Source organism: Natator depressus, chromosome 6 (assembly GCF_965152275.1).
Source record: "Natator depressus isolate rNatDep1 chromosome 6, rNatDep2.hap1, whole genome shotgun sequence".
In the NCBI taxonomy this organism is placed as follows: domain Eukaryota; kingdom Metazoa; phylum Chordata; order Testudines; family Cheloniidae; genus Natator; species Natator depressus.
Window position 1 is genome coordinate 103,662,508 of NC_134239.1, and position 22,204 is coordinate 103,684,711.

Consider the following 22,204-nt stretch of genomic DNA (forward strand, 5'->3'; position numbering starts at 1 on the left):
TTTAGACACAAAAACAGGGCACTTATGGACACAATCTGTGTTCATCTCTTCAGACACCACTATATTTGAAGAATATGAAGTAGTTTGAAGAAGTTGCCATTAAACTCCTCGTTAATCTTCAGTACTACCCAAGGAGGCAAGAACGATGACAACCAAATATATCACAAATCAACCATTAACCAACAAGCATCACATTCAGTTATGAGGCTGTAAAAATAATTATAGCTGTACACTGTCATGTCACAGAGATGGGAAGCAAAACAGTCATATCATATGCCAGATCACTGTAAACAACAGACTAGCTATCATTATGTGGCCAGTGATCACAGTGGTTAACAGGTTTCAGAGTGGTAGCCGTGTTAGTCTGTATCAGCAAAAAAACCTAGGAGTACTTGTGGCACCTTAGAGACTAACAAATTTATTTGGGCATAAGCTTTCATGGGCTAAAACCCACTTCATCGGATGCATGCAGTGGAAAATACAGTAGGAAGATATATATACACAGAGAACATGAAAAAATGGGTGTTGCCATACCAACTGTAATGAGACTAATCAATTAAGGTGGGATATTATCAGCAGGAGAAAAAAAACTTTTGTAGTAATAATCAGGATGGCCCATTTCAAACAGTTGACAAGAAGGTGTGAGTAACAGCAGGGGAAAAATTAGCATGGGGAAATAGTTTTTACTTTGTGTAATGACCCATCCACTCCCAGTCTTTATTCAAATCTAATTTAATGGAGTCCAGTTTGCAAATTAATTCCAATTCTGCAATTTCTCATTGGAGTCTGTTTTTGAAGTTTTTTTGTTGGAAAATTGCGACTTTCAGGTCTGGAATTGAGTGACCAGGGAGGTTGAAGTGTTCTCCAACTGGTTTTTGAATGTTATAATTCTTGACAACTGATTTGTGTCCATTTATTCTTTTGCATAGAGATTGTCCGGTTTGGCCAATGTACATGGCAGAGGGGCATTGCTGGCACATGATGGCATATATCACATTGGTAGATGTACAGGTGAACGAGCCTCTGTTAGCATGGCTGATGTGATTAGGTCCTATGATGGTGTCCCTTGAATAGATACGTGGACAGAGTTGGCAACGGGCTTTGTTGCAAGGATAGGTTCCTGGGTTAGTGTTTTTGTTGTGTGGTGTGTGGTTGCTGGTGAGTATTTGCTTCAGGTTGGGGGGGGGGGGCTGTCTGTAAGCCAGGACTGGCCTGTCTCCCAAGATCTGTGAGAGTGAGGGATTGTGTTTCAGGATAGGCTGTAGATCCTTGATGATGCGTTGGAGAGGTTTTAGTTGGGGGCTGAAGGTGACGGCTAGTGGTGTCCTGTTACTTTCTTTGTTGGACCTGTTCTGGGTATTCTTCTGGCTCTGTCAATCTGGTTCTTCACTTCAGCAGGTGGGTATTGTAGTTTTAAGGCTGGGACCACGCCCATTCTTTTGCACTCTGGGTACAAACTGAGAGTGGAGTTTTGCGGGCATAAAATGCCCTCACAAAAGAGGGGCCAACACTCTCTTTTGAAAATATGGCCTTAATTTTCTGACCTGTACCAACACTCAGAAGAGGCTCTAAAGAGGCAAGCATGGGTATCATGGTGATAGCAATGAACAGACAAACCTCGCCTATAGACTGTGTGACAGACCCAGATCAGTGGGGTACAGGAATCTGGTCTTATTGGGATCCAGGAAGTGGGCGGGCGAAGCTCGCCCACTGCTAAAGGATCCCCCCTCAGCCTAAGGGGGAGAGCCACAGGACCTGGGAAGCCAAATAATTACGGGGGACAACTAATGAACAACAGGGACGGGAGTGCGGTCAAAGGGTCAAACGAAGGGAACCGGACGGGGACACCGAGCAGAGAACTCCGGACAGCGCCCACCGCTCCTCAAAGGCGTCAAGGGAGTCAGTGGACGCCGCCCAGAGGAACTCTGCCCGGAGGCGTGAACAGACGGAGGATCGGAAATAGGCCCCGCAGTCGCAGGAGACTCCATCGGCCAACCTCCTCACCCTGGTTTTATAGATGGCCACTTTAGCCAGGGCCAGGAGGAGGTTGACCAGGAGGTCCCGCGACTTAGTGGGGCCACGGACAGGGAGTGCATAGATAAGAAGGTGAGGAGAAAAGTGCAACCAAAACCTTAACAAAATATTCGTGAGGAGCCGGAATAGGGGCTGCAACCTGACGCACTCCAGATAGACGTGCGCCAGGGTTTCCCTCATGCCGCAAAAGGGACAGGTGTCCGGGATTGGGGTGAACCGCGCCAAGTACACGCCCGTGCTCATGGCCCCGTGAAGGAGCCGCCAACTGATATCCCCGGCGGGCCTCGGGACTAAGGCGGAATAGAGGCTGGCCCACCGGGGCTCCTCACCCTCTAGAGGTGGCAAGAGGTCCCGCCACTTTGTGTCAGGGCGGGACGCGAGGGTACAGGAATCTGGTAGAAGGCAAATATACCGGCCACTGGATGAATAGTTTTCTGTTTCCTGAGTGACCAGAGAAGGGGCCGCCCTAGAGCAATCAGGAACCTGCTAGAACCAATTAAGACAGACAAGCTAATTAAGACACCTGGAGCCAATGAAGAACTTACTAGAATCAATTATGGCAGGCAGGCTAGCTAATTAGGACACCTGGTTTAAAAAGGACCTCCCATCAGTTAGTGGAGGGCATGCAAGGAGCAGGGAGTGAGAAGGTGTGCTGCTGGAGGACTGAAGAGTACAAGTGTGATCAGGCTTCAGGAGGAAGATGCTGCAGTGAGGATAAAGAAGGTGCTGGGGGAATGCCATGGGGAAGTAACCCAGGGAGTTGTAGCTGTCATGCAGCTGATACAGGGGACATTGTAGACAGCTGCTATTCACAGGGCCTTCGGCTGGAACCCAGTGTAGAGGGTGGGCCGGGGTTCCTCCATCCCCCCAACTCCTGATCGGACACAGGAGGAGTTGACCTGGTCTGTGAGCAACACCAGAAGGGAAGACCTAATTTGGAAAGGGATCCTACTAGGTGGGACACAGAGACTGTGGGGATTGTTCTCTGTTTATCCCATATTGCCAGTGATGAGGTTAGCTGAGTGAATGGCAGGTTTGAGCTTCTAGCAGAAGTGGCCAAGCTGAGGGCTGCCGTGAACCTCTGAGGCAAGCAAATCCGCCAAAAAGTGCAGGACCCACCAAGGCAGAGGAAGAACTTTGTCACAACTGGTATATGCTATTTGTCATGCAGCATCTGAAACACTGTGCTGTGCAATTGTTTACTGACAAGCTCCACAATACAATGCTTCAACAGACCATCAGTATGACCTGACGGTGCTTGCAACTCCCAGCCTCTCTGGTGTGGATATTTTCATCACAACCCATGAAGCAAGCCTGGTCTCATGATGAGAAATATTCCTGTCAGAAGTGAGGCATCATACAGCTATCAGCACAAGCAATCACTGGCATCACCAGCTGACAATCACCTTTAGCACACCAAAGCTGCTTAGGCAACAGGACCTATTGCACTAACCAGCATGCACAAAAGCCACTTAGCTAGCATACAACCACCTACCCGTGCCAACCGTCAGTTCAGTACTATAACCATGTCTCGTAGCTGGAGCCGTGAGTCCTACAGAAAAATGAGATGACCAGCCACCAACAATGTCATAGGTGGTGAGTGGCTAGGGCTAGATGGGCCTTAGTCCTCTCAACTCCATCTCTGGCAGTGCCAGGGCCAGGAAAGAGGTGGAGAGATGCAGTGGAAGGATCCCATTCCCACCTACGCTGTAGATTCCCCACAGGTGGAGCTAGATTCCTCAGTCCCAGCAGGGGGTGCTGGCTCCTGAACCGTGCTTCCCAGGAATGGAAGGGGGGATCCTGAAGTGATTGGGGGGACTCCCGGGTGTGTGGAATCCTGAGGTGACTATAGCAGGAGGGGGAGCCCTGGGGTGATCGGGGGAAGGAGAGTCCCAGGGAAAGGGGGGGAAACAATGAGGTGATTGGGGAGATTGCTGAGGGGATTGGGAGGGAAGGAGATTCCTGGGGGAAGGGGAGAATCCTGGTGACTGTAAGGGGAAAGGTAGTCCCAGGGGAGGAGGCAAAGTCCTGAGGACCCACATCCAGCAGTGCCAGGAAGGGGGCAGGGTGGGACATCTTGTGAGGGAGGGTCCCACTTCCACACAGACATGCACATCAAGTGACACTATGGCAAGCACCTACATTTTGAGTGGCCAGAGCAAGAGGCTGGAATGGGGAGCTGGGCCCAGCCCTCTGGGACAGGAACTGCCACTGCAGGGGTGAATTCAGGACTGTTTCAGCCCCCACCCCAAGAAATATTTTTGCCTGATGCCTATGAAATTTTCACCAGCTGCCTAGAGATGCAGTTGAAATGGCTGTTGCATATAGGCAGCTCATCATGGCCTAGCTGCATCACTGGTGTTCCTGCTGAAGGAAGGTGGCAACATGTCACTCATCTTCGGAGGAGCATGAAATGAACACAGTGGTTACTCAAAGTGGCTGACTACTTCAAGGCCCTTTCAGAAAGGACCCCACCAAGTCCACACCACTAGAAAGTCAGTAGTATGGAAGAGCACAGGGCACTGTGTCACTGCCTTGGCTTTTCATGAGGGCTGACGGTCACTTTCAAACAGGCAAAAGTCAAGAAGCAAAACGGGCACAACACACTCTCATCTGGTTGTCAGATCTGGAACCTCATTCCTATGGTCTCAGGATCATAGTTTTCATTGGCTAGCCACCTCTGATCATTCAAGCATGATTAAGGTTAGTCTCACCATTGAGTGCAGGACAGTTCTGGCTGTGCATTCCCCTCACCAATACTTCTGCCTCTCTGATCATCATCTCACCCACTCTGCTTGCGCTGGTTATAAGGAAAAGAGGCAACTACTAATACCTGCTACTCGCTAGGGTGGTGGCTGCCATTCTCTGTGTTCTGCTGCTCTGATCCAGGCTCAGCTCTTGTGGAAGCTGGGATGGGAGGAGGCAGGCAGACAGATGGCCTCGCAAGCAGCTCCAAAGGATATGTCAGCCTCTTTCCTTGCTCAACAGCAGTTGAGAGTAGGGATTTGGCAACTTTCCCCATGCTTTTCCCTCTGTCCCCTCCCCCCCTTCCTTCCTGCAACAGGTTAATAAGGATCAGCCCTTGGAACTCATGTTACAGAAGTAGTTTTCCTAGCACCCCTGAAATTGTGGATCCCAAAGCCCCAGCAGAGTTGCTAGGCCATGGAGTTAGTATTGGGCCTGTAAAACATGTGCCCATCATGAGAAGGCATTTCAGAACTGGATGCCATGCTGGTACACAGAGGTGTTCTTTACTGTTTAGCGCAGTGCCATCAGCACAGCAAGATCTGCAGCAGCAGGATGTTGCTAATGATGTCAACCCCATAGACGCGGATGAGGCCACAGCTACCATGAGATGAGACCCTGATAACCACCTGCAGAACAGGCACTCACATATCACACAGATGAGTGCAACATAGATTAGATAATCTTGAGTGGTGATAAGGAGGCCTCCTCTAATCATTTGACATCATATGAAGGGGAGCGATCAACTACAGCAGCCTAACGAATTGACTGGTTAAAGACTGTGCATGCCATCAACAAGAGCACACTGTTACGAATCCTGTGCACTGAAAGGCATGGAGCAGCCTGTGTGTGTGATCACTGTGGCGCTCAGACTACAACATGACTGTACAGACACTGCAGAGCTTGGTCACAGACATAGTGGGTACATCTACACAGCATTTTGGAGCCCACGGGAGCGAGCGTCCCAGCCCGGGTTGACAGAGTTGGACTAGCGGGGCTCAGGCTAGTGCTCTAAAAATAGCTGTGTAGACAGTGCTTTGAAGTCTTGGGCTGGAGCTCGGACTCTGAAGCCTAGGAAGGGGGGCTCGCTCCCATGGGCTACAAAATGCCGTGTAGACATACGCAGTAAGGCCACCACTAAATGCAACACTGGCCCATTCACACCATATAGTTAACACCCCAGTGAGCTACATCGTACCTGAGGATCCCTTACTTACTACCCAGAGATTGCTAAGCCCGTGTATAAGTGCCTGCTATGCTGTTGGGATGGAATAGCATCTGGTACTACCACCACCCAGGTACACATCTACTGCTTCAATCAACATGGACGATCAGGGCTTCTCTCTCAGTTAACATCATTCAATATTTATATTCCTTATGCTGCTGAAATGGCCTGCTGCGTGCTGTTCACAGGGATGGTTGCTGTCCTAGGTGTACACCTGCCCTCCCACATCTCGCAATAAATCCCAATACACATCCAACCCCATATTTTCATATGTGCTTGTTTGCCATGAGTGGAACTCTTGTCATTTGCTCTTTGCTGTACATATCTCCTATAACCATATTTCTACCTGTGCTCTTTGTTAGCTCTTAATTAGCTGTCACCAACTGTATGGCCACTATCTGAACTATGTATTATAGGCCCTTACTTATTCCCTTCTAAAAACCCTTCTTGTTCTTTTGGCTTATATACTACTTTCAGGCATCCTGCTTGCCTGGAACTTGTGGGTGACGCAGTGCTATGGGCATTGATGCCTTCTCTTTTCACCCCTCCTTTAGGTGTAGTCTCACCTGTGGTTATCTACCATGACTTATAATATATCTCTACATTTGTTATTCACAGCCCGAGCATTGCTCTTTCACTGACCACTTACCCGGGCATTCCTACTGGCTTCTGAGGGTCCTGCAGCATAGTCCCATGACTATGAAATTAAACACAGTTGACTCCCACCACTCCAGCAGTGCCCTATGCTGAGCTACATGGGCTTGGAGAAGAAAAACAGTAGAAGCCAACCCCCAAAACCAGAGAAACGCTCAATGTGGCAGGAACAGGCACAGATGTGGCCTCAGCAGGTGCTGTAGCATTGGGGCAATCAGTCACACTAATGGTATCAGAGTGCTGACTCTGAACTTTCTTTCCCCAGTGCTGACTGGCTGTTTGCTCCAACTCCCCCTGCCTTCCCTCTCCCTCCTATTGTCTTTTAGTGACTTGCTGTGATAGGTACAGGGCAGTGCAATGCTCCTCCATACCTGTGTCTTTGACTACTGCTTGGCTGCTTCCCTTGCAGAAATAAGACCACACATCTGATTCATGATGCATGTGGGAACTTACCCATACCATGACCTCCCTCCACACCTTCTTGCCACCACTGACATTCAGCTGAGTGACAAATGAAGTAGCTTGGATAGGTTAGACACCAGTCAACTCCAGAGTCATTTCCAGAAGCCAGAGAAGTAGGAACGAATCTGTGTTAGACCTACCTGGAAAAAAATGGAAGGACTGAAGCTGGCATGCTATTTCACGACATTGATGTCTGAGCCCCTTTGGACAGACTGAAACCAGAACTTTACGGACTGAGGGGGTGTACTCTTAAGTGACTTACTCTCCAGGGCAGAAGAATATAAAATGTTACATTTGTTACAGAGTCCAAGTAAACTATAACAACCTATTCAGTATCTCCATCATGATGACAGAGTGTTATTGAGAATCCCTTTCACAATTGCAGCTGTAGATGAGAATGTTTGATGGAGAGCCCACAAAGGCACTGGGACCAAATGGATTCTTTACAGATTTCTTCAAGTGAACCACTCCCATTCTTTTCTCTTTGTGCTGTCTTCTTTAACTGGTTTTACCACACAAATACATATATAGCTTTTAGATCTCATCATCAGTGTTATGAACAAGTATTGTTGAAATTTAGCATCCTACTCCTAAAGATATTGATTACAGAATGAGAACAGCAGGTGCCCTTATCAGTGTTCTTTGCAAAATTCAAAGATATAGTACATTTAAAATTTACACCCCCACAAATGATAACTAGACTTGGAAGCATCTGATTGTTTACAAATGAATTTTGATGGATACTATTTGATGGATACATTTATTGACATTTATTTCCAAGTAAATTTTATATTTGTCATTATTATTTATTAGCACTGCAGCAACTGGGATTGGGGTCCCAGTGTACTAAGCAAAGGACAAGCATGAAATAAAGAGACAATCCCCTGCTCCAAAGGGTCTACAGTCTAAGCATCTGATGAGACAACAAGTGGAGAAGATAAACAAACAGAAGGGAGGACAGAGTCTCAGTGAATTGATTAAGTTTGGCATAAAACATACCAGGCAGAGTACACCAACTGGATAATCTTAATATATTTTTTTCACTATTAGGAAATTTTTAAAAGCATCAGACACATAACAATTGGTATACATAATGTAATGATTGTAGAAGATTCATAACAGATTCAGAAATTAAAGGATAATATTCAATAGTGTCAATTGCTTAATATTCCACTTTTAAGAATCACTATGTATCATTCCTTGCTATAGATATTAATAGGTACATGGCTAGGTTCCACCCTGTGCTATCACAGTGATGAATGAATTATAAAAACAAAGGTTAAAAAATAGAATAAAATAAATAAGATTAAGGCTTGACTATAATTAGACAGACAAAATAGATTAGAGAGATTACACAAAAATAGACTAGATATATTAGATATAGATCAGATACATAACTGACAATGGGGTCTGGACTTATGTACACAGAGTTGTAATGCAACATAAAGATTGGATAGCTTTAACCATATAGATATAGTTAAAGCTGTGCACCACCCCAACAGGAGAGAAAATGGAGGGGAAAGAAAATGCTGAAGTTTCAGAATTGTTGGAATAAATATTTTGTGAAAATTGTTCCATTTCAAACCTTGCAAAAGGGAAACAACTTCAAAATGTATATTGATTTTTCCCCATTTTTTTGGACCAGCTGTACAAATAAACATCTCCTGCTACCTTAGCAAGCCTCTGTGGATCCTGTCCTGCCTCTTTCTACACAGAGGTAGTTTTTTCTAGCAGTGTGCCCATTCTGTGTAACATCACTTGCTTTAAATGGAGAAGAGACTGAGATGAAGTACTTGTAGAAGTACATTCTTGAGAGTTCCCCGCTCAGCAGGACGGGCATCTTTAAGTCACTGTATTCATACAAGGACAGCAATTGATCACATTGTGGTCATGCAACCTCCACTTGTAAAGCTCCTTTGCTAAGGATGTCATTTACATTTAGAAATGGACCCAGACCAAAACCTTGCAGACACTATTGAACTAATAACACTGGCCTCACTGTAACTCTTTCTGACTCTCCAGGTTAGCCCGACTGCAGAAGCCGGGGAGAAAGTACTTCTGAGGCACCAGGTATGAACGTGTAGGTACAATGGAGTTCATCTGACAGGCAAACTCTTGTTAGCTGTAAGATCTTTCTAAATTTTACTTTGATTCTTGGTGGGTTTCAGTTTTAACCCTTTCCCTTCCTTGTAGAATCATAGTTGAAACCTATCCAAAGGAAAGCTTAACAGTTTTCAGGAATGGTCTAGTTATTACTTAGTCCTGCCTTGAGTACAGGAGACTGGACTCAAAGTGCCATCCAGTCCTACACATCTATGATTCTATGAATAAAGCTCACACCATACAGCCCTCCATAGACTACTGCCATATTAGTCCTTGGAAACTGCAAGGGCTAAATTCATGCCAGGTATAATTCCATCCATTTTTATAGTGACATGACCAAGAATACATAACCTATGGAGAACTATCCCATGGATACCTATACCTGTCCTGCACCTGCAACAGAGTGAACGGAGTGATACGGAACAGAGTGATATGGGAAGGGCACTATGATGCTATGGCTGGACTCAAGAGAGATGCGTGTATACTTGTAGGTGTATGTGCGTTATGAGTCACTGTTCGGTACATGTATGGTTACCATCAGTGGTACAAGTACGGTGGTGTGGTACGGTACACTGGACCAGTAAGATATTTCTAGCTGGTACTCCATACCGGAAAGACACAGGAGGAGCAGAATGTGGGGTGGCCTCATGCCGGCAGCTCCTCTGGCGTGACTGTACCTCTCCCAGCCCCGGCCCCCCCAAGCCCCATTCTCCGGCGGGGCTGATGTACAGACCCCAGACCGGAGATGCAGCTGCGTGGAAGGGCTGGGGGTGGGCATGGGGGGGCGGTACAGCCATGCTGGAGGAGCTGGCGGCCCCAAATTCTGCTCCTTTTTCCCCTGCAGTTCCGGAGAGCCCTGCGGTTAGAAGTTTCTGGCACAGTGGGAAGAGGACAGGGCCCCCACCCCAGGTAATGTGGGAAGGATGTGGATCACAGGGAGGGGATGGGGAGAGCGTGGAGGCCCGGGCTGGTGGCGGGGTGGGGAGGAGTCACATAGGGGGGTCACGTGGGGAGGCCACATGCCCCCACCCTTTAACTGGTGCTCCTCTTTTGTGTCCCTCCCATGACTGCAGCGTACCGGTAAGAAACTTATTCTCCTTGCACCACCGGTTACCATAGGTGCTCAGCACCAGTGACATGGGAAACATCCAGTGTGTCCGATTCAGCAAGTTCACTCTCAATTCAGTTTACACCAGCATGAGTCAGAGGAAGACTAAACCTTGTGATTTTAGACAGCCTGGGGGGAATGACGTTCGTGCTCCACACTAAGGAGCCTGCATTTTTATGGGAAATGTAGCAAAGGCGAGGGGAAATCCTACCGGCCCTGAACAAGTCTGCCCTGTCTACACGTCCACTCCCACTACCTCCTAGTGCTTTTCTCACTCCCTTCACTCTCCCAGTGCCTCGAGCTTTTTCGTTTGAACCCCGCCCTTGAAACATACTGCTTTCCACCAAGCCTGCCAGTGCAGTCATTAATGCGGTTACACAACCGACAATAAATAATACTAATAAATAATTACGATGCTTTGATGAGCATCCAGAACAAAAGTTATCTGTCTGGGGTGTGTTTTACATCCTAAGCCTTGTGGGACATGAACTGTGCTTTTCTCTATATAAGGCCAGCACTGAACAAATGAATAGCTTAACAGTTATAATGTCCAGATTATGACCACAGAAGGACTGACCCCATAGTTAAATCTCCATTTCACCAATGTAGGATTGTGTATATTATAAATGCAGTAATTTAAATACTAGTAATTTAGACTTTCATATCACCTTTCATTCCCAAAGGATCACAAACTGCTTCAAGGATGTAAGGTACAAGCTATAGTTTGTATATAGGAGAGGGCTTTTTTCTGACCCCTGAAATCCAGTCACTGCAATACTGATTAGGACCATGTCTATTAAAGTGTTTATATAATCATTGTTTTGCTAAAATCCCGAAGCAGCAGCCAAACAAGATCCCAGAGGAAATTTGTCAGTGCATGCTCACATTAGTACAGCAACACACAGGTTTGTTCCAGTGCAATCTAGATACCTCCGAAAGTACTTGCATCATGGAGCCTTTTACCTCAGCAACTTGTTATCCCCCCAAATTTGAGTTTTTCCCTATTTCATCATTTTTAAAAAGGTCTGGTTTTTTTAATGACAAATCCTCAAAATTGGAGTAAACCTCCCAAAGCCATGGAGCACCAACAAAACAGCTCTGACTACAGCCTCCAGGCCGCTGTAAGCATTGCTGACCCGTGGGCTCTTTGTAGGAGATCTGGGTAATGGACAGACATAGCAATGGATTTACTGAGCAGTCCTTTGTTTTGCCTACAAGTTCCCCTGCTGTATTGCTCCAAATAGAACAGTAAAGCACTGCACAGTGGCATGCAGAGTGTCCAGAGGACCACCTGCACACCTCTATTTCCACCACTTGATTGAGGAGACTCTCAACTCTTCTGGTCAGATATTATGGATCAAATACTGCTTTGCATTCTCCCTTGACTTCAGCTGAGTTCCTTGGGGTGTAACAGAGAGCAAACCTTGCCCTTAGATGTAGAAATATTTTCATTAGACACAGACTTACAGAAGTTAATAGGAAGTGGAGGTTCTTTAGTTTTCCCCTTTATCAGACAATAACATGCCATTTGCTCTTTTGGAAGTTTATAACTGGGCAAATGTGGGTCTGAGTTGCACAAACTCTTCAACTCAAGAGGTATTAGCAACCTTATTTATGAGGGGGATTTTTTTTTCTTTTCTCCCATGGATAATTAGCCACTGTGTTTCCTTTCAATTAATAGAACAGCATTGTTTCAAGAAAAGAAAAGGAGTACTTGTGGCACCTTAGAGACTAACTAATTTATTTGAGCATAAGCTTTCGTGAGCTACAGCTCACTTCATTTCAAGGTAGTGTGAATCCAGTCCTCCTAGCAACTGTCATCCAATTATTTCTGATCTTTTAAAAGACAGCTGGGTTGATTTTGAATCTCTTCGCTGAGTAACAGAATCAAATTAAACCTTCATCAGGCTGACACAATGAACTTTAAAGCAGGTCCAATTAGCACATCTATCTTTTTTTCTTTTCTTACCTTTGTCTCTCTCCGTGTAAAACTGTCTCCGTTTGTGACAAACGTATATAGACCATGTTCTTTTAGGGGCAAAGCCTGTCCTTGCAAAGGCCCCAAAAGCCTGACACGCAATGGAATCTTTATGGTGCTGCTCCGCAGCCAACAGGTAGTGGGAAAGCAATGCAGAAAGCATGGAGGAGAGACAGAAATCAATCCAAGTGATAGATGTAATATAAAAGAACAAAATGACAATGACAGACAGACTGTGTTGCATTGCTCTGCGGCAGGGGGCAGCGACAAGTCCCAAGAAAGGGCAGGGATGGGGCTGGTAGGTCTGTAAAATTATATGGCTCTTCTGGTCAAAAGCTCCAGATGAAGAGACCATAGTTGGCTGCAGCTGCTGCTACTGTACAGCCCAGGAGTTGCAAAAACAGCCACAGAGTGACTGCCCAGCTGCTCTGCATTGTGGCTGTGGTCTGGGGGATAAGGATTGCATTTGCCAAACCACCCGGTTAAGCTCCCCTGCAAAACATGTCTACTTAGTTTTTTTGTTTTTTGGGGGGTGGGGGGTGGAAGGGAGAGATGAGAGTTAGGCGGGAGTTTTGTCTCAATTACTCTTCTTTGGTTTCTTCATAGTTTGCGCTAAGAATTTTGGGCTTGATCTTGCAAGTCGGAGAGCGCTCCGGCAAAGTGTTGAATGCCCTCAGCTGACATCAGGGGGATTTGAAGATACTAGTACTAGCCTTTAATCAATTGGTGTAGATACTAGTACTAGCCTTTGATCAATTGGTGTTTTAATCAACCAGCATGTAAGATTTAGGCATCGGCTTCTCCTGTTTAGAAAATGAAACAAGCCCCTATACCAACAAATAAAACACAATAGGCTAAATCCCACAATTTTTGCCCAGGCAAGTCAATAGGGTTTGTAACTATGTAACTGAGAGCAGAAGTGGACCCTTTGATTGTGTTGAGATTTTTGCCTGTGTAAGGACTGTGTGAGACCAGGCCAAGTACTAAAGAACCAAGGCTTAGCGCATTGATGGCTAAAATATTTTGATTCTTGGACAAAAAACAATACAAAATATAATTTGAGTATCAGCATTCAGCTAATGAATTCAGTAGTTATAAATAAGCAAACTTTCATGCGAGATCAAACTATTATTTATTCAATATATTCCTTACACTTAACACTCTGAAGCCAAATCAAGAGATTTGCACCATCTACTGGTGAATCTGTTTTCCAGATTCAAAGTACATGAAACCTATTATTATTATTATAGAGCTTGAGTTTAAAACCATTTAAAACCCCATTATTCCTGTAGACATATTTAGTAGTCCCTGTCTGAAAGAAGATTGTGTTACTTTGTCTGTGAATTATATCAACATATAGAGCAAATTCATCCCTGATGCAATATCTTTGAAAGTGACTGATTTTAATATAACTCCCATGTAATTTCATCTTGGGTAAATTTGTTACACCAAAGCTTTCATCAAGGAAGCACTGAGGTTGTTACAATTTCAAACTCTGAAAGTTTGCCGAGCTCCATCCTCATGCTTATGTATTTGAATCAATTACAAAGTTAACAGCATGACAAATGCTGTTTTCTTTTACACTTATGTTACAGGTTAAATACAGAATAGTAATACTGGGCCAAAGTTAATTGCTACCCAAAACTTCAATGGAGCTGCGCCCATTTGTGACAGCAGTGAATGTGGCCTGCTCTGTATAGGTTCCAAATTACCCATCGTTACTGTTGATCCTAAACCCTCTCATTAGTTGGGCTATGATCATTTTATAGGGGCACTCAGTTGCCTGTGTCTCTTGATGTCTTACGTTGCATTTGACAGATAAAAGTCTTTTAAAGCTTGTAAAGATATTTTGCATCCTTTTCATTGCCCAATGCTTAGGGTGCTGGCAACAGGTGAGTTACAAGTGGATTAAGTAAAAGCAATAACTTTTAATTACAATAACTGAGAAATAGGATTCAGAGTAGCAGCCGTGTTAGTCTGTATCCATAAAAAGAAAAGGAGTACTTGTGGCACCTTAGAGACTAACAAATTTATTAGAGCATAACCTTTCGTGAGCTACAGCTCACTTCATCGGATGCATCCAATGAAGTGAGCTGTAGCTCACGAAAGCTTATGCCCTAATAAATTTGTTAGTCTCTAAGGTGCCACAAGTACTCCTTTTTTTGAGAAATAGGATAAAATGTTTATTCAGCAAATTTAACAGGAATCGCTGTAACATTAAAAAAGGAACTCATAATTTTCCTTGGATAGTGATGTATTGATAAGAGGCAATTTGGGTCCAAATTTTCAAAAGTGGCCTCTAATTTTGGGGGTCTTTTAATAAAGGTGTGACACACAAGAGTGATGGGCAAGAGACCTGTCTTTATGTCCCAGACCCTATCACATAACACTGACACAAGTGGTCATCTATGTCCTGTTCTTCAACCATGCTGAGCACCCTCAACACCAACTGAAGACCATTGGAATATGGGGGACTCAGAACCTCTGAAAAATCAGGCCCTCAATGTGTTAAAGTGTGCATCAAAAAATTAAAGTACTCACAATTAAAAGGTTTCAGAGTAGCAGCCGTGTTAGTCTGTATCTGCAAAAAGAAAAGGAGGACTTGTGGCACCTTAGAGACTAACAAATTTATTTGAGCATAAGCTTTCATGAGCTACAGCTCACTTTATCAGATGCATGAAAGCTTATGCTCAAATAAATTTGTTAGTCTCTAAGGTGCCACAAGTCCTCCTTTTCTTTTCACAATTAAAAGTCACCTTTGAAAATTCAGCCCTGTGGTGAATATGTAAACAATGCCATCTACTGGTACAGTTTGGAGCATAGGCTAAGGAATGGGCTCTGCATTTCTGTCTGGTTGGCATTTCACCTCCCCCAGCTGTGACAATTTGAATATAATAGAGTAGTAGTGTAGTGCTCAGGAAGCAATATGAAAGTGTGTGCCTGTGAGTCAGTCTATAAAGGGCAGGGAAAAAATGACATATGTGTAACTCCCCAGGCACCATACTGGAATTCTACACTCATGCTGCCTGTGAGTAAGCGCGCTGTTTTTTTTTTTTTTTTTTTTTAATAAAGATCCTTTGAGAACCATTATATTTTGTTTTCCTGAAATGGGGAAAATGTCAGATCTTGGACTAATTCATTCAGGTCTCTAAGTGAACAAGCTTTCATTCTGACTATATGCAGAAATGCAAAGACTCAGGACCAAGCAAAATTTTAAATTATATTTAGCTGATCTTCCCCTTTTTTAGAGGGATTTGCAGTTAAGAAACCTTTAGCCTGACAAGCATGTATTCCATGGCCAGAATCTATTTTAAGAATTGTCAAACATCTCACAAAAACCTTCCCGGATGCATCTAGCTTCATTTTCTTTAAGGGATGGAACTATCTGAGAATAAGAGACACTCACGCTCTATATAAATTGGCTCAAGAGAAAGTGCTTTGCTTGCTACTATCCACTCTATGGGTGCGCCTATATAGGGCAAAACCTCACCTTGCTCAGACAGGCAGTCCCACTGATGTCAAAGGGAAAACAAATTGAGCAGAATTTGACCCATCATTTGTTCCTTCCCCCAATTCTGAGCTCCATCCAGTTCCAGGGCCATGTAGGGAAGGGCCGTGGTACAGTCCCGTACGCCACACCAGTAAGATATTTACAGCTAGTTAGGCCTACTGGAAAGACAGAGGAGGAGCCCGCCCAACCCTTCCCAGGGGGCTGCGTCTCCCCCATCGGCCCAGCAACCTTGCCGGAGGACAGGGCTGGGGGAGCTGCCTGCGCTCTGCTCCTTTCCCCGCGGGGAACCACCTCTGGCGGGGCTGCTGTACAGACGGAGGAGGCAGGGGCTGGCAGCGGCACAGCGGCCGGGATCCTGCTCCTTTCCCCGCCGCGGTTGCCTGGAGAGCCCGGCCGCTCAGGGCTCTCCCCGGAACCGCGGCAGAACACGAGGCCATGGGGCAGCCCCACGCTGGCGGCTGTACCGGCCCCGGCCCTGCCCTCTGGCAGGAGGACTCAGGAGACACAGCGGCACGGAAGGGCTGAGGGCGGGGTTGGGGGCAGTACGGCCGCCACGCTGGAGGAGCAGCCGGCTCGGGGCTGCCCAGCCGCCAGACCCCACGGCTGCCGCTCCTGAGTCCTCCTGCCTGGGGTCCGCACAGCAGAAGTTTCCAGCGCAGCGGGGGGAGACAGAGTCCCCCTCCCCCCGCAGGTAACGTGGGGATGGATGTGGAACAGGGTGAAGGATGGGGAGAGCGCGGGGTCCCCAGGCTGGGCGGCCGGGCAGGAATCACATGGGGAGATCACGTGCCCCCCCCCCTCCCCCCTTTGTGTCCCTCCCACGAGTGCAGCTACCGGCGAGAGATGAGTTCTGCTTGCACCACTGAGGAGGGGCCACGTTAATCCCAACCTGCTCTAGTCTTGGGGGCAGATCTTGAAAAAACAATTTAGATGTTTCTCTTCCTTTCTGTGCAGCTCTTTTCTTGGCTGTGTGAGCTGCCGAGAGTCACAAAAATATCAGCGTTCTTTCCCGCTGCGTTCCCATTTACAGACGTGCAGGCGCAACAAATGTGATGCCTTTGGGAAATATAATTTTAGGCAACAACCAGGTTGTAATAGTAATCCCAAATGGGCTTTCAAAGAGGTTCTGTTCTCTGCTTGCTTTCCCTCCATTAATGCAGGTGTACTTTATACCATACCTTATAGTGCTTGGTTATATATGATGTGTTCTGAAGTAAGCGCTCCAATTTTTCATGCTGGTGATACAGTATTCTTTAAATGTGGGGCAAACTTTGCTACAACATTGTTTCTTCAGCTGGTGCTTAGAAAATCATGCTTTACTATTAACCATCTGGACTGCTTGTTGGTCATTGATAAGTATATGCCTTATCACACCTAATTCTTTCAAGGATTTCCAAGCACTTTACCGCCATTAATTCATCCTAAAAAATCCCGTATGTGGAAAGATTTGTAATTAAAAAAAATAAAATGGGAAAAAAGTGAGCCACACAGAAGTTAGGTGATTTTCTCAAGATTAAGTGTGTACACACACACACACACACACACAAAACTGTTGGCAGGACTGGCCCTAGTAAGTGAATACAGCGGGGGAAAGAACCCCAGGGTGAAATCCTGACCCTATTGATGTCAATAGGAGTTTTTGCAACTGCCTTTCACCCCAAGATTCCTGACTTTCAGTCTTGTGCTACAAATGTTAACACATCCTACTTCTTTCCATGCTTGTCATTGATTTCCTCTCTTTCCACCCTCCAGGTATTGTTTATTTTCCTCTACTAAGCATTCTTCTTCTCTGCTACATTAAGGGAAGATATGTGTAAGATCTTAGTACTTCTAGGTGTTGAGACCCTGGGAAATAATTCTGATCCCACTTTAATGTGCTTTTAGGACTAGTTTTAGGACATCTGGTGATGTTTACATGCAATAGCTTAATGGTGTTACTCTAGGCCCTTGTTCAATTTCTCTTACCTGTCTTTGATTGTTGCCTATCTTGTGGGGTTTCCTTCATCCTTAATATTGTAATGATTTAGCAAATTGATTATTTGTAAAATAGGTTGTGCCTTGGGCGTTTTTATGTGTGCAGATGTGTATTATCAAAATCAATGAAAGGAACATACAGCTGTGACCTCCCTATATTTGAGGGCACTAATTTTACCTAACTACTAGTTAATACATATTTAAATCAGTATTTTTCACTCCCACACTGCTATGACATAGCAGTAGCTTCCCACTTTATTGCTTGCTTACTTTTTTAATCCCCATGGCATTGCAAAAACAAAATTGTTTCCAATATTTTTTCTCCAGTTGGTTGCCATAGTAACCACAGTAGTTGCCTCTTACAGATGGTTTTCTGGTGTCTTATATCACCTTAAAACTTTCAATGTCTTGATTTCAGTGTTTGCCAATAATCTTGTAACATTGTTTTAGTCTGTGATATTTAGACCCTATACTGTTGTCTGTCAAAATAGGTAGGAAAGGTAGTATACGAAGGGTGTGCCCATGCTAAGGGCCTCATTCTGAAAGATTTTGAGCACTTCTGGTAGGTGCTGAGTGCTCTCAGGGTGGTGTTCAGCACCTTCCAGGACTGAAACTCCAAGAGAGAAGACTTGCAGGGACACTTTTACATGAAGTGGTTTTCTGCACAGCTTGTCTTTGCAACAGTTTAGTGCAACCACACAGCAACACTCTTTCAGACAGAACCCATTTTGGTACCTCAACACACTGAGTGCACCTTACAACAACATTTGTACCAGTGCATCTTGGGACTCCTGAAATACATACCACACAGTTCCCAGCATTGTTGACAGGAGCAGGGGCTTTGGGGTAATTTCTGAATGTGAGCCATAGCATTGAAGGATAGAGTTTGGAGAACAAGCTGAACTTGGTGCAGTTCCAATATTTGTGTCTTTCTGCTCACATTGCAAAGAAATCATTGTAGGTAACACTAGTGCCACTGAACAGGAGCTAAAGGTCTCCTCCTGCATGTCTACAGTCAATCAATACAGCTGACACAGCTGTTGTGTGTGGACACAATCCAACAGGCTTTAGGCATTCCAACCAATGAGGGGTCTGTTTGATATTTACCTACTTCAGTCTGGGCCTGGAAGTTATGAAATCTCATAGCCCTGGATTTTCTGATGTCGGGAATTGAGTAGGCAAAAGTCCAGCTGGAGAATGGAGCTCAAAGCTCTTCACCCAGGGAACAGCAAGGTAAGGCTATGACCCTCAGATTTTTACACTGTAAAGGGCCAACCCTGGAAACCTGTACTCACTCAGGCAATCCCACTGACTTCAGTGGGACTACTGGTGTGAGGAAAGCTTTCAGGATCGGGCTCTACATAATTAATTGCAGTAACTTGGCCTTGCAGGCACTCCTGGTCTCCAGGCAGACCTGTGAACAGCAGCAATTAGGTGGAAAAAGAGCGCTGAAAGATTCCGAATGACCCAGCAAAAGTGCTATTATGCAGAGACTGCAAATTTACATAATGCTCCATTGGTTCCAAACTGCAGAACAGTTGTAAAGTACGGTAGTGTGCTGTACTAAGCTGTGGTCACCTCATCCTGTAGCTACAGTATCTGCATAACGTTTGCAGTCACCGATTCAAAGCAGAGAAGGGCACACCGTACGCCTGTCTAGACAGGCCGCTGGGAGAAAAATTCAGACCTAAAGACTCAACGGGCAGCTTGATGACTAGGTTCCCTTCATGTTATTTTGCCACAAGAGAAATCTTAACAATCTACACTGTCTAGTGCACCTTGAGAGATTAATCTTAGCACGTCACAGAGATACTGCACCTACTTAATTTTAAAGACAAGGCTCTGCTGTTGGCATCGATATCTTGATACAGGGCAGCAAAAAACTGGCTAGGAAGTTATACTGAGAATCCTAAAAAACTTAACCAGGAGACCAGCAACTCTAAGGGCAATGTTTTTAAAGGCAATCACACAGCCATATTTTGGAAGTCCCTGCTACAGCAGGCTATTGAAAAGAACTCCAATATCTTGGCAGATGGAAGACACAACAAGTTTGCTCTTTGGTGCCTACATGTCTGAAACTCGTTAGGAGCCACACTAAATAAATAAATAAATAAAAATAATTAAAACTCCAGATATTTTCATCATGTTAACATAGAATCCCTGCCCCAGCAATATGTGAATAGCAATAATTCCTGGATGGTATTAGGCAGCTTCACTCAAACCTTGACAATGCATTTATCTCAGAGGTACAGCAATTTCTGACATGGTGCCAGTATGTTAAAGACAGCCTATTTTTTCTTACTAGTTCGAGAATGAGCTATGTACTTGGGACAACACGACCACTGCCATACTTTTCCATACATTGACAAAGGAGAGAGGTGGTGGAAAACCCTACTCACACCTTCCACTTCGGAAGTATAAAATTTCAAATCAAACAACAAAGTGTTTGGGATCTAATTCTGCTCTCAGTTACAACAATGCATCCCCTTTGACTTCAAAGGCGCTGCACAAATGTAACTCAGAGCAAAATATGGCCCAAGGTGTCTATCAAAGGTCATTGTTGAGACCACATCTGGTGAGTTCATATCTTGGATGATGATTTTAAGCACTTTTAGGAGCTCTTTATTGTCCATAGAGGAACTACTGAATGTCATTGAATCAAGACTACACAAATAGCACAGAATATGCCAGTTTGTAAACAGAGGAAGTCACAATGAGGCTGTGTGCTGATGGCTGTAGGTTTGTCCGCAATGCTATAGTCAATAAACACAATATGAAGTCTACTACTAGGCATTCCAATGCACCCAGTTCTAAAACAGAGAGCGACAGCAAGTTGCAGGGATAGGTATGTGTACAATGTAACACGCAGTGAGATGTTTATTCTCAAAGTCAGATTCTGTTCCTGGCTCCATACGGACTTCTTGCCTTCCCAGCATCTCAGCTTCCTCATATGTAAAACTGGGATAATTCCCCAAATCACAAGGATTTTTTGAGGTTTAATTCACTTGTGTTTCTAAAGCACTTTGAGATCTCTGGACAGAATTTCCCGTAAAAGTACAAATACAAGCACTGCGTGTAGAGCAGTGGTTCCCAAACTTGTTCCGTCGCTTGTGCAGGGAAAGCCCTTGGCGGGCCGGGCCGGTTTATCTGCCACATCCGCAGGTTCGGCCGATCGCTGCTCCCAGTGGCCATGGTTTGCTGCTCCAGGCCAATAGGAAGCGGCGGCCAGTATGTCCCTTGGTCCGCGCCACTTACTGGAGCTCCCATTGGCCTGGAGCAGCGAACCCAGCCACTGGGAGCCGTGATCGGCCAAACCTGCGGATGCAGCAGATAAACAAACTGGCCTGGCCCGCCAGGGGCTTTCTCTGCACAAGCGGCGGAACAAGTTTGGGAACCACTGGTGTAGAGAATCTGGTTGCCAGGAGGAAATAGGAGATATACTTACATACTTACTTCATTGGCGGCAGCCCTTCAAAGAAGTGGATGTGCTTGGACAGTAAGGGTCAGAGGTGTTCTGCATTGTGGGGAAGGCAGAGAGAGAGACAGGACGCCTCCAGGATGCTACAGGAAGTGTACTCAAACACAATCACTAGTACAACCTTAAAAAGGTACAGTACCATCATAGATGTTCAGCTCAGCATTGGCATGGGAGAGAGAAAAGCCTTGGTCATTCCCTCAACCTGTCTGGTTGCCCCTCATTTCTGGTTGCTTCCCACATGGTCTCAGTGGAGGGAAAAGGGGCATTCTGCAGCCTTAATCTGGTGCACAGGGCAGACAGAATCTAACCCATAATTAGATTATATTGTGCATAATTTATTTCAGTGAGGAGGGAAACTACTTTCTGATTCTCAGAGAAAAGATAATGTTCAAGTGAGAAATGTACTGGGTGGGACAAAGAAATATCACCATAGAATGCTAGTTCATAAAATTGCTCTGTCAGCTATAAAAGGATCTGTATGCAGTCACAGACTTATGTGGGGTTTGGAACCAAACGGATAAATACAGAACAAATGAACATTTGGAGAATCAAAAGGTAGCTCACTAAAATTGTTTCCAGAGAAATATGTAGATCAGAAGCCCCTCAGTAGTCTTCCCACATAACAGATCTAGAGGCTACTTAGCAGCTGCCAGCAAAATGGTTGGGAGGAGTCTGTCAAAGAGAGCCACATGCCGTTGCTGGAAAAAATCTTCCACAACCAAGCTTGGCATTCACATCTCTGACTCATCCAGTGGAAGAGAGGAACTAACTAAATTGCAGTGTCTACACTGATCACAATTATTAAGACCATATTTAAAATTAGAAAGGTGAGAACACAAAAAACACCAATAGCTCTGCAGTTCATCCGTATTCACCTCTGCCTGCCACTTAAGTATTGTCAGGGTAACACCCTACTAAATGAGCTGTGAGAC

At 45.1% G+C, this 22,204-nt stretch overlaps 1 protein-coding gene across 1 annotated transcript in view; it reads right to left on the reverse strand.

Moving 5' to 3' along the window:
• Positions 1–21,252, reverse strand: part of LOC141989780 (alpha-1-antitrypsin-like) — a 48,721-nt gene extending 27,469 nt beyond the window's left edge. The window contains exons 1-2 of the mRNA XM_074956695.1: positions 21,248–21,252; positions 12,301–12,427 (exon numbers count right to left, since the gene is read on the reverse strand). Of these exons, the coding sequence (XP_074812796.1) occupies positions 12,301–12,427; positions 21,248–21,252 (132 nt within the window). The remainder of the gene's footprint in view (positions 1–12,300; positions 12,428–21,247) is intronic.
• Between the last annotated feature and the right edge of the window lie 952 nt (positions 21,253–22,204).